The sequence below is a fragment of the Oncorhynchus kisutch genome, linkage group LG8, assembly GCF_002021735.2.
Source record: "Oncorhynchus kisutch isolate 150728-3 linkage group LG8, Okis_V2, whole genome shotgun sequence".
In the NCBI taxonomy this organism is placed as follows: Eukaryota; Metazoa; Chordata; class Actinopteri; order Salmoniformes; family Salmonidae; genus Oncorhynchus; species Oncorhynchus kisutch.
Window position 1 is genome coordinate 33,180,357 of NC_034181.2, and position 12,437 is coordinate 33,192,793.

General features: G+C 44.3%; 1 protein-coding gene across 1 annotated transcript in view; it reads left to right on the forward strand.

Moving 5' to 3' along the window:
* Positions 1-8,500: 8,500 nt before the first annotated feature.
* The window catches only part of si:dkeyp-14d3.1 (transmembrane protein 132C), a 214,602-nt gene continuing 210,665 nt past the window's right edge, over positions 8,501-12,437 (forward strand). The window contains exon 1 of the mRNA XM_031830154.1: positions 8,501-9,408. Within this exon, the coding sequence (XP_031686014.1) occupies positions 9,363-9,408 (46 nt within the window). The 5' untranslated portion in view covers positions 8,501-9,362. The remainder of the gene's footprint in view (positions 9,409-12,437) is intronic.

Genomic DNA, 12,437 nt, shown 5'->3' on the forward strand with positions numbered 1-12,437 from the left:
CTGTTGTAAGGTTGTACCCCAACCACCCTAAAGCCAGTTTGAATGTTCAAGGGGGTTGCAGCCAGAGGATAGGCGATTGCTACGTTCCCAGAAATGTTATAACAGCATAATTATGCCATTTTCTTTGGCATAATTGAGTCCATCAATGGGCAGATGAGACTCGTGGTTATCCAAAAGGAGTAAACAGGGCTTCCACTCCGAGCTGGACTTTTCTTTTTCTGTCCACATTGGCGCAAACTTCAACTAGTGTGTCACAGCAAACTGGTAGGCAGGTCTTCTGACCTCACTTGGCGACAGACCAAAATAAATGTCAGCTGACCTAGTAATGCACTGAAAAAGCTGCATTTCCAAATCAGGTGAAAGAAACCTGCCGTGGCTTTGAATAGACAACCACTTGTTGGCGTGGCTGTCTGACTTTCAACTTCTTCTCTGGTAACCAGAGTCAGAGTACAGTAATTTATGTAAAAATCCTTCGCTGTACTCCTGATTGATTTGTTCTGCAACCTCACCTGCCTCACTGTCTTTAACATTATGGCAGGTGGTGGGCAGCCATTCTGTCTGTCTTTTATCATTTCTAACCATCTTTCTTCCCTTCCCCTATTTCTTTCTTTCCTTCCTTCCTTTCTTCTTTCCTTCAAAAACACATTTCCTCACTGCAATGACATATTCATTACAGGCTTATTACTCCCACCTCCCTGTCTACTATCCTTGTTGCCACAATGCAATTCATAACACCACACTAAATTCATGACACTGTAATAAAGCAGTTTGTGTGTGTGTGGATATACCGTCTCATACAGTAGGCATGTAGTGTTAGTACACACACACACACACACACACACACACACACACACACACACACACACACACACACACACACACACACACACACACACACACACACACACACACACACACACACGCAGAGCCTGTCTTCTGTAGTCCAGGGATATGTCTGCTGCTCTAAACTATGCGTATATATAATAATCATTTACAATAACATTTAAAACTATTATCAGAGCTGATTACACAATATCACAATATTTTTCAGCATGTTCTATGTGTCTATGTATACTGGGGCAAGTTGTCACGTTTGAAGATTTACCCCAAGGCAATTGAGACAACTTGCCCCAAACTGACATGTGTGCTAATGTTGGCTAAATCTCAATGTTAGCTCAACATAGGACTGCAGCTAAAGTATCAAAAGACATGTTATTGTCTCCTCTACTCAGTGCAAAATTATAACTTTGAACATCCATACCTAACAAAGTTTTATTGCATAAAATGTACATTTTTTACTTTTGAAGGGGAAAACTAAGAAACTTGTGCTCACCTCAGATTGGAGTGACCTTGACCACATGTGAACAGGAAGTTGACCATAGAACATGTAGTCAAACAAAGTAGCTATTTGATTTTTGAGATTGCGCCTCTAGTGTTGGAGGTATGAACGGTTTGACAATTTACCTGTTTGACAACTCACCTCTCTCCTACCTGTACAATGCGCTGAACTATGCATGCTGCAGTTAACTAATTGTGTTGCCATGACTAAGTATAGCTACTGTAACGGTTTTCTTCGGGTGAAAGAGAGTCGGACCAAAATGCAGCGTGGTTAATTCGATACATGTTTAATAGACGAATAAACACGATCAATACAAAAAACAACAAACGTACGTGAAAACCGAAACAGCCTAAACTGGTGCAATAACACAGAGACAGGAACAATCACCCACGAAATACTCAAAGAATATGGCTGCCTAAATATGGTTCCCAATCAGAGACAATGATAATCACCTGACTCTGATTGAGAACCGCCTCAGGCAGCCATAGACTATGCTAGACACCCCACAAAACCCCAAGACAAAAACGCACCACAATAACCCATGTCACACCCTGGCCTGACCAAATAAATGAAGACAAACATAATATACTTCGACCAGGGCGTGACATAACCCCCCCCCCCTAAGGTGCGGACTCCCAGACGCACATCAAAACAATAGGGAGGGTCCGGGTGGGCGTCTGTCCATGGTGGCGGCTCCGGCGCGGGACGTGGACTCCACTCTATCAATGTCTTAGTTCCTCCCCCTCGCGTCCTAGGATAGTCCACCCTCGCCGCCGACCATGGCTTAGTAGTCCTCACCCAGAACCCCACTGGACTGAGGGGCAGCTCGGGACTGAGGGGCAGCTCGGGACTGAGGGGCAGCTCGGGACTGAGGCAGCTCGGGACTGAGGAGTAGCTCGGGACTGAGGGGAAGCTCGGGACTGAGGGGAAGCTTAGCACTGAGGGGAAGCTTAGCACTGAGGGGAAGCTCAGCACTGAGGGGAAGCTCAGCACTGAGGGGAAGCTCAGCACTGAGGGAAAGCTCAGCACTGAGGGGAAGCTCAGCACTGAGGGGAAGCTCAGCACTGAGAGAAAGCTCAGCACTGAGGGTAAGCTCAGCACTGAGAGGAAGCTCAGCACTGAGAGGAAGCCCAGCACTGAGAAGAAGCTCAGCACTGAGAGGAAGCTCAGGCAGGTAGTTTGATCCGGCAGATCCTGGCTGGCTGGCGGATCTGGAAGAGTCTGGTTGACTGGCGGATCTGGAATGGTCTGGTTGACTGGCGGATCTGGAAGAGTCTGGTTGACTGGCGGATCTGGAAGAGTCTGGTTGACTGGCAGATCTGGAAGAGTCTGGCTGACTGGCAGATCTGGAAGAGTCTGGCAGATCTGGCTGACTGGCAGATCTGGAAGAGTCTGGCTGACTGGCGGATCCTGGCAGACTGACGGATCTGGCTGCTCCATGCTGACTGGCGGCTCTGGCTGCTCCATGTAGACTGACAGCTCTGGCGGCTTCTTGCAGACTGACAGCTCTGGCTGCTCCTTGCAGACTGGCAGCTCCTTGTAGACTGGCAGCTCCTTGCAGACTGACAGCTCTGGCTGCTCCATGCAGACTGGCATCTCTGGCTGCTCCATGCAGAGTGACATCTCTGGCTGCTCCATGCAGACTGACATCTCTAGCTGCTCCATGCAGACTGACATCTCAGGCTGCTCCATGCAGACTTACATCTCAGGCTGTTCCATGCAGACTGACATCTCAGGCTGCTCCATGCAGACTGACAGTTCAGGCTGCTCCATGCAGACTGACATCTCTGGCTGCTCCATGCAGACTGACAGCTCTGGCTGCTCCATGCAGACTGACATCTCAGGCTGCTCCATGCAGGCTGGCAGCTCAGGCTGCTCCATGCAGGCTGGCAGCTCTGGCTGCGCTGAACAGGCAGGAGACTCCAGCAGCGCTGTAGAGGAGGAAGGCTCTGGCAGCGCTGAACAGGCGGGAGACTCCGGCAGCGCAGGAGAGGAGGAAGGCTCTGGCTGCGCTAAACAGGCGGGAGACTCCAGCAGCGCTGTAGAGGAGGAAGGCTCTGGCTGCGCTGAACAGGCGGGAGACTCCGGCAGCGCAGGAGAGGAGAAAGGCTCTGGCTGCGCTGAACAGGCAAGGCGCACTGAAGGCCTGGTGCGTGGTGCTGGCACTGGTGGTACTGGGCCGAGAACACGTACAGGAAGCCTGGTGCGGGGAGCTGCCACCGGAGGACTGGTGTGTGGAGGTGGCACTAGATAGACTGGACCGTGCAGGCGCACTGGAGCTCTTGAGCACCGAGCCTGCACAACCTTACCTGGCTCGATGCCCATTCTAGCTCGGCCAATACGAAGAGCTGGTATGTACCGCACCGGGCTATGCACCCGCTCTGGAGACACCGTGCGCTCCACAGCATAACATGGTGCCTGCCCGATCTCTTTAGCCCCCACGGTAAGCACAGGAAGTTTGCTCAGGTCTCCTACCTGTCGTAGCCATACTCCCTGTGAGGCCACCCCCCCCCCCCAAATACATTTTTGGGGCTGACTCTCGGGCTTCCATCCGCGTCGCCGTGCTGCCTCTTCATACCAGTGCCTCCCCGCTTTCTACGCCTCCAGTTCTTCTTTGGGGCGTCGATATTCACCAGGATGTGCCCAGGGTCCTTTTCCGTCCAATATCTCCTCCCAAGTCCAAAAGTCCTGTGATCACTGCTCCTCACGATAAACAGGGGGAGTTGGCTCAGGTCTGAACCCTGACTCTGCCACACTCTCCCTGAGTCCCCCCCCAAGAAATTTTTGGGGGTGACTTTCGGGCTTCCTTGCCAACCGTGTTCCCTCTTATCGTCGGCTCCTCTCTCCGGCTGCCTCTGTTCTCCTAAGTGCCTCCACCTGTTCCCATGGGAGGCGATCTCTTCCAGCCAGTATCTCCTCCCAAGTGTAACAACCCTTGCCATCCAAAACGTCTTCCCATGTCCATTCCTCCTTTCGCTGCTTCTGCTGTCGCTGCCTGTCACCACGCTGCTTGGTCCTGGTGTGGTGGGTGATTCTGTAACGGTTTTCTTCGGGTGAAAGAGAGTCGGACCAAAATGCAGCGTGGTTAATTCGATACATGTTTAATAGACGAATAAACACGATCAATACAAAAAACAACAAACGTACGTGAAAACCGAAACAGCCTAAACTGGTGCAATAACACAGAGACAGGAACAATCACCCACGAAATACTCAAAGAATATGGCTGCCTAAATATGGTTCCCAATCAGAGACAACGATAATCACCTGACTCTGATTGAGAACCGCCTCAGGCAGCCATAGACTATGCTAGACACCCCACAAAACCCCAAGACAAAAACGCACCACAATAACCCATGTCACACCCTGGCCTGACCAAATAAATGAAGACAAACATAATATACTTCGACCAGGGCGTGACAGCTACGCTAAACACACACACACACACACACACACACACACAAGCTAGCCCTGTTGTGCAGCCTGCACGGTCTCTGTCTCTCCCTGATTGGTTTAAAATAACAGCTGACCACCAAAACCTGTCTGTGTGATATGTCAGACTTGCCACAGCAATGATACTATGAAGCCATCAAAAATGTTTAAACAAAGCATCCACATCTCAAGGATAAAACAGACGATTTATTTGAACAAAAAAGAGATGGTCAGCAAAACAAAAATGATGCACAATAATGTTACAGACAATTGAGAGTTGACTGAAGAATTCAAACAGTACTTACTCTCTCATAACATTCCCAAGTGTCAGGATCCTTTCACAATAGTTGATAAGCTGGTCATGCCCTCGGTCATTGATGCTTGCCGAGTGGTATTAGGCCCAATTGCTGCTACAAAGACCAGTGAAATCCCCCTTTCAAATGACACAGTCACGCATAGAATCCAGGATATGGCAGATGATATTAAACCACATGCAGGTTTTTAGACAGAGCCGCACATCAAATTGGTTTGCAATCCAATTAGATGAGACAACTGACATTTAAAATGCCCTCTTCTTCTATATATTCGCTACATACTGTATATGAAGAATGTATTTGTTGCAAAGATTTGCCTCAGAATTCAACTGCAGGTGAAATATTCTGTGTTCTGAAAGAGTACATTATGGGACATGGATTACAATGGGACCGTTGTATCGGGATCTGTAGGCCAACCCAAGAGACTGCTGCTCAACCTAACCAGGCAGGGACACGTAAGAGACCTTTTCCAAGCAAAAGATAAAATAGCGGATTTCAAGAAAAACTACGTGTCTGGAGAGACCAAGTAGATAGTCATTTTCGATATGTTCTCTCTTTTCTTAACTCGGGCTGATGTGAATGATGTAGATATGGATAACATGTGGAGCTCTGCTGTGACCGAGGCCAGCACACTCATTTTAATGAGATGTGCTTGTCCACATTCTGGCTGTTCAGAAGTGGAGAATACCCACCTGCTCAAACATACAAACATACAAACTCCAAGTCAGTCAAGAGCAAGCCAGGTAGCCTAAGAAGGAAAAATAATTTATTATTATTATTTCAAGGCTGTGGAATCAAAAAAGATGCTGCATGTCTCCAGTTATGTATATTGTCGTAGAATTGCATGAAATGCATTTATAAAAGGAAATGTTTTCTCGGACCACAAATAAGATGATAGATTCATGCAGTGCTTTTATTATAATGTATAGTATGTATTTTCCCCCTTGTCTTCGGTGGTCTACAAATCGACAATCTTCTGGCTACTTTGCCATGTAATGCTGACAAAACGAAGAACAGTTTCTAAAACTGCATATCTAAGGCTCTGGTCTGTTCTAGGAGTGGGGGTAAAGGGTAGACATGTTCTCTGATATCCACTTTATACTTGTAATTGTTATTTTGGGTATAGGGGACGGTCACTTGTTTTTATTTCAAGCATTCAGGGAGTGTCAGGTAAAAAATATATTTTACTGAAGGGAGGGCAATCCATTTTAATTTCAGAGATCCTTTTTTTCTCCAGGTATCCCTCATTAGAAATACTTAGTCAGTCCCTAACTTGGTTGTTTAACCCCCCTGTTGTGGTCGTTTCATGTTAATTTATTCTGCGTTCCCGGTCCAAAATCACTGCCTGATTATAGCTGATTATAAATCCAAAGTAATACATATATTATCACCTAATGTTGTGTTAGATGTTTTTATCAACTTAAGTTCTTGTGAACATAACACGTTTTGAACTTCTATTTGCTATTTATGGCCTGTAGGCCTCATTGACCTGAGCTCATACAACTTGTTTTTGAGGGGAAAAAAGCATAATGTACGGATTATTTTGACTATAACAAAGACTCAGATGAAACATATTGTGCTATTTATCACAGACTACTTCACTATCAGTTTCCTGGCCTCTCTCCCCCTCACCAGTGTCATGATCAAAGATATGATCAAGAGCCTCACATACAGTATATTGTTTGGTCATTGTGCTGCCACAGAATGAATTGTGAGCAAGGCCTCAAATCTTTATATACCAGAGCTGTGAGAAAAGTCCTACATATTATTGAAACAATGTTGCAATTGTTTGTGAGAATGCCAACAGGTGTGGTTCCCGTGGGGGGAAGATTCTATTAGGGAAAGGTTCCTGTGGGGGTTGACATGGAATCCAAGAAGGGGAGTGAGCTGTGTGTGTGTGTGTGTGTGTGTGTGTGTGTGTGTGTGTGTGTGTGTGTGTGTGTGTGTGTGTGTGTGTGTGTGTGTGTGTGTGTGTGTGTGTGTGTGTGTGTGTGTGTGTGTGTGTGTGTGTGTGTGCATGCTCAAACACACATGCATGTGGGGGTCTGGGAGAGGAAGTGTGTCCATCTGATGAATGGGCATGTGCCTGAACTCAATTTTATCAACTAATTGTAGTCTCACCCATTCATTTCTAATGACAGGTCATTTTTGACAGGGAACACCACAGGTGTACTAAAATAAAACACCCAAAACGTAATGAAAATTATCAAAATGTATTTTGTGTGTTTAGATGCCCCGTGTGGACAAAGCCATGGAGCCTTATGAAAATCAGATTAAATGAAGTATATTTTTCAGAGAGAAAACGTGTAAATCGGTCCAAATCGACCGAAACACAACAGGATGGTTAATTAAGCATAATAACTGTACTAGCTGAGAAAAGGTTAGAACTGGTAGGGCCTAATAACGACTACAACAGTGACTGCAAGAAGGTAAAGAATCAAAGAACCATTACATAAGAAGGTGCGAAGGTAGCCTAAAGGCTGGTCTCATATTTGGTCGCCGTTTCATTGACTACAGTGACTATGGAGATCGTCCGTGCGTCCGGTGCCGTGTGTCATCAACCGGGCAGGTGAGATAAGACTTACGTATAGTAATCCACAAGGTGTCACTGTTGCTTGTCAATCAGCATCATGTGGGAAGTGGACACTGAACCCTAGACACGGATTGCGAAGAAGCGAAGAACGCTAATCATTGTGTCCCGTTTAAGACACCTGAATAATTTGGCAACATCAATTGGCATTTTTCTTTTGAATATCAGTTTCTAAGGAATGGGTTAAATATGTCAATACACTTCTTCTTAGATATTTGAATTTTAGTGGTCCCTGAGTGGCGCAGCGCACTAAGGCACTGCATTTCAGTGCTCGAGGCGTCACTACAGACCCCCTGGTTCGAATCCAGGCTTTATCAGAACTGGCTGTGATTGGGCTTCCCACAGGGCGGCGCAAAATTGTCCCAGCGTCGTCCGTGATTGTAGATTAACTGACTTTCCTCGTTAAATAAAGGGTTCAGTTTAGATCTTTGCGACCTCAGCGAGTTCCCACTGCGCACAGATGTCATTTCAATAACTAGTTTAGGTTGAGATGTCAACTAACGGGAATTCAACAAAAAATGGCACCATGTCAAAAAATATAAATCACAAAACCTGTTATCTTCATTAGGACCCCATCACATATGCGCTTTAAAGTGCGTGCGTGGGGTGCTGAGCTGTTCCTCCGCCTTTACTTCCCACTACACGCCCCCTAGACCCGAATTTGGCCATCTAAATTGTGACTTGTGGGTTTAATTCCCTCAGAATTTTATACAAAGGATGTTGACAGTGCACTGTACCAGGATGGATTTAAGAGAGCGGAATTGTATGTCTTTATAAATTGGCTATATCTGCTGCAGGGAACATACCAGCGGAGGCAAATGCAAATCATTACTTCATGCTGTATAGTCAGCTGCCACATAAGAGTGTCGAAGTTTGATGAAAACGTATATAAAACAATAACTAACCTAACCACTACGTTGTTCTGTATCCGACAGGGGATTCGTACTTTTTGTTTCCGCTGTAAACAACCTGTGTTGGAGTTATTCGTGATTTTAAACGTTTTATTTCTACGGGTGAAACAGGACATCCGAAGATATGAAAACATATCGTGTGCAATTCGATCACAACTTGTGTCTTCTGCAGCTAAAGTATCAGTGACTCTCTGTGAAATCATTGGGTTTCGACGATAAGAACCCGTGCGCAAGCGCCAAGAAACTTCAGCATCGGGAGTCACATCGCTGGGCAAATGATGCAGAGGAGACAGGGATGAAAAACGGGTGAAGACAGGGGATTAAAAATCTACCACAATCTGCATTATAAATGTACATTTGTCTAACAACTGCTTCCATGGTGATTCATGATCCCAAGAAGAAAACTCTCCCTAATAAGCTTGGTCGACAAAGCGGAACGAAGCGCTCAAGTCACTATGCGCTAGATAGCGCTGAGCATGTCATTTTCAAATTTTAAGTCTTTTTTATGACTGAATATTTATTAGTCTAAACATTGCTGCGTTTTCATTAACATTCGGTATTCAGCAATGGGCACATTTTGCTGAGGGTTGTTCACTTTGGATGAGAGAAACGGCATGACTTTTGGAATTTAATAAGCTATCATTTGGATGGTCAGTGGACATTAGTAAACATCTGTCCGTCAGTTTTGATGCATCCAAGTCTATGATTCGCCTCCCTTTTTGAATGATCCATTAACACTAAGTCTAAATATATTTTTATTAAAGGAGAAAAGAAACATGTTGCATCTCCGTGCGCTACAATCAATCATGGTACTTCTAGGGGGTAAGTGTGACATTATTTTAAACAATTGTTTATTTGTTATCATTGCAGCTCAGCTCTATGGTTCTGATATTTGAATAATTAAATATTTATTCATTCTGGGAGTCTTAAACTGTGTGTTGGTGTTGTGCCATTTTATTTTTCTCAAATCATAAATATATGTTGTATTGCTTGTTCAGGTAGTGAATTATTGCTCACCATGTTAACACCATATTCAGATAGCTTCCTTATGGGAATCTTTAATCTCAAGGCTAAATGCTTCCAACAAAAGTACCTGCTGATTTTAATATGTCAGCATGGCATTGTCATTCCTTTAAGACCAGTTATCTACAGCACATTCAAATACCCAGCTACATTTTGCAGAAGTATCTATCTCAAACAAGAGTTCATATGAGTTTGTTCAGTGAATCAAGTTTGCATTCGGCAAATGGAGTCAAAGCAAGTGGTCTGCTCGATTTGTGTCTAAAACATTTTTCAAGTTGCAGTCTGTGACCACATTGGGCCTTTTCACACTGCATTGTTCTTAGTCCTGGTGTGAACACACCTATTTTGAGAGTCAACCTAACCTATAGGCCAACTGAGACTCAAGCTGCTGATACCATAGTCAAGATGCAGAGATGGAGGGCAATTAAAGTGATGCTCCAGAGCTTTTGTATTAATTCAGCCAGCAGTTTTGAAAGTGGTGCTCATGAGCCAAAACGGGTCTCTGAAATTTTGCACAATTATTTACTACGTCATCCATTTTGTATGACATGTTAGGTCCTGCAAAAAAAACATATATACTGTATATGGAGGCAGCTTATGGTAGAGAAATGAGCATTAAATTATCTGGCAACACCTCTGATGGACATTCCTGCATTCAGCATGCCAAGGCTTCTTCTAAACCCATCGCTTTCTACTTACTACATATAATAATACGATGAAATTATGTATTTACATTAAAAAGCTAAGTCTTTCAGAATTCCAGTCATTCCAATAAATTTGTCACATATACTCCCTCTCTGGCACTCGAGGTCACCAGGCTGCTCATTATTACGCACACCTGTCACCATCGTTACACGCGAACAGACTCATCTGGACTCCATCCCCTGCCTGATTGCTCTCGCTGTATATGTCACTCCCTTTGGTTCTTTCCCCAGGCGTTATTGTTTCTGTTCCAGTGTTCATGTCTGTGTGCTCCCCGTGTTTCTTGTTTTGTTCTATCTTCATTTATTTATTAAATACACTTCCTGAACTTGCTTCCCGACTCCCAGCGTACATGCTACAAAATGTTATACCGCTTGATCTTCAAGAATAGGACTTGGAAATATGGAAGTATAGATTAGCCAAATTGTTTTACCTGTGCTTAACCCCAAAACTAAGGACGTATTAGCCAGTCCTACTCTGTTGTTTATGATTTTGTTGTCATGGAGGACTGATTGGGCTCATTGATTCTATTTGAAAAATAAATGACTCATACAGCATTTGCATTAGGCCTGTTGGTTAACTTTTTGTTGGTGACACTTTGATAACTTGATGCAGCTGTTTAAAGGGCAAATCCACAGATTAAACAATAACAAAATTGACACCCCGCCTTTGTTTTGGTAAAAAGCTGATGGATGGGCCTGGAGAAATGTAACCACTCTCAGATTAATACACAGAGCTATGGATGCAAGGACTGACCATCCATGATATCAAAATGATTGTTTTAACCATGTTATGTTTAAATTTACAATGTTTACAAACATTGGCGAAAAACAAGCATATCTTTTGTGTGACAGTTAAACTAAACTCATGAGGCATATATAGGTTTCTTCCTAGGTTTTGGCCTTTCTATGGAGTTTTTCCTAGCCACTGTGCTTCTACACCTGCATTGCTTGCTGTTTGGGTTTTTAGGCTGGGTTTCTGTACAGCACTTTGAGATATCAACTGATGTACAAAGGGCTATGTAAATAAATTATATTCTTCAAGAATCAATGGATATGCAAAACCAGTCAAAAGTTTGGACACCTACTCATTCAACGGGTTTTTCTTTATTTAAAAAAAAAACTATTTTCTACATTGTAGAATAATAGTGAAGACATCAAAACTATGAAATAACACAGTCATGTAGTAACCAAAATTGTTAAACAAATCCAAATATATTTTATATTTGAGATTTTCAACATAGCCACCCTTGCCATGATGACAGCTTTGCACACTCTTGGCATTCTCTCAACCAGCTTCACCTGGAATGCTTTTCCAAACGTCTTGAAGGAGTTCCTACATATGCTGAACACTTGTTGGCTGATTTTCCTTCACTCTGCTGTCCACTCCTTCCCAAACCATCTCATTTGGGTTGAGGTCGGGTGATTGTGGAGGCCAGGTCATCTGATGCAGCACTCCATCACTCTCCTTCTTGGTCAAATAGCCCTTACAGAGCCTGGAGATGTGTTGGGTCATTGTCCTGTGGGAAAAAAACAAATGACAGTCCCACTAAGCGCAAACCATATGCAATGGTGAATCGCTGCAGAATGCTGTGGTAGCCATGCAGGTTAAGTGTGCCTTAAATTCTAAATAAATCACAGACAGTGGCACGAGCAAAGCACCCCCACACCATCACACCACCTCCTCCATGCTTCACGGTGGGAACCACGCATGCAGGTATCATCCGTTCACCAGTTGGAACCAATAATCTCACCAAAGGACAGATTTCCACCGGTCTAATGTCCGTTGCTCGTGTTTCTTGACACAAGTCTCTTCTTCTTATTGGTGTCCTTCAGTAGCGGTTTCTTTGCAGCAATTCAACCATAAAGGCCTGATTCACGCAGTCTCCTCTGAACAGTTGATGTTGAGATGTGTCTGTTACTTGAACTCTGTGAAGCATTTATTTGGGCTGCAATCTGCCGATTTCTGAGGTTAGTATGAATGAAATTCCACAAATTAACTTAACAAGGCACACCTGTTAATTGAAATTCATTCCATGTGACTACCTCAGAGAGAATAGAGTAGATGTCACGGGTCAAAATTTTGATTGATGACCCTATGTGAACCTATGTGAACTCTATGTGAAC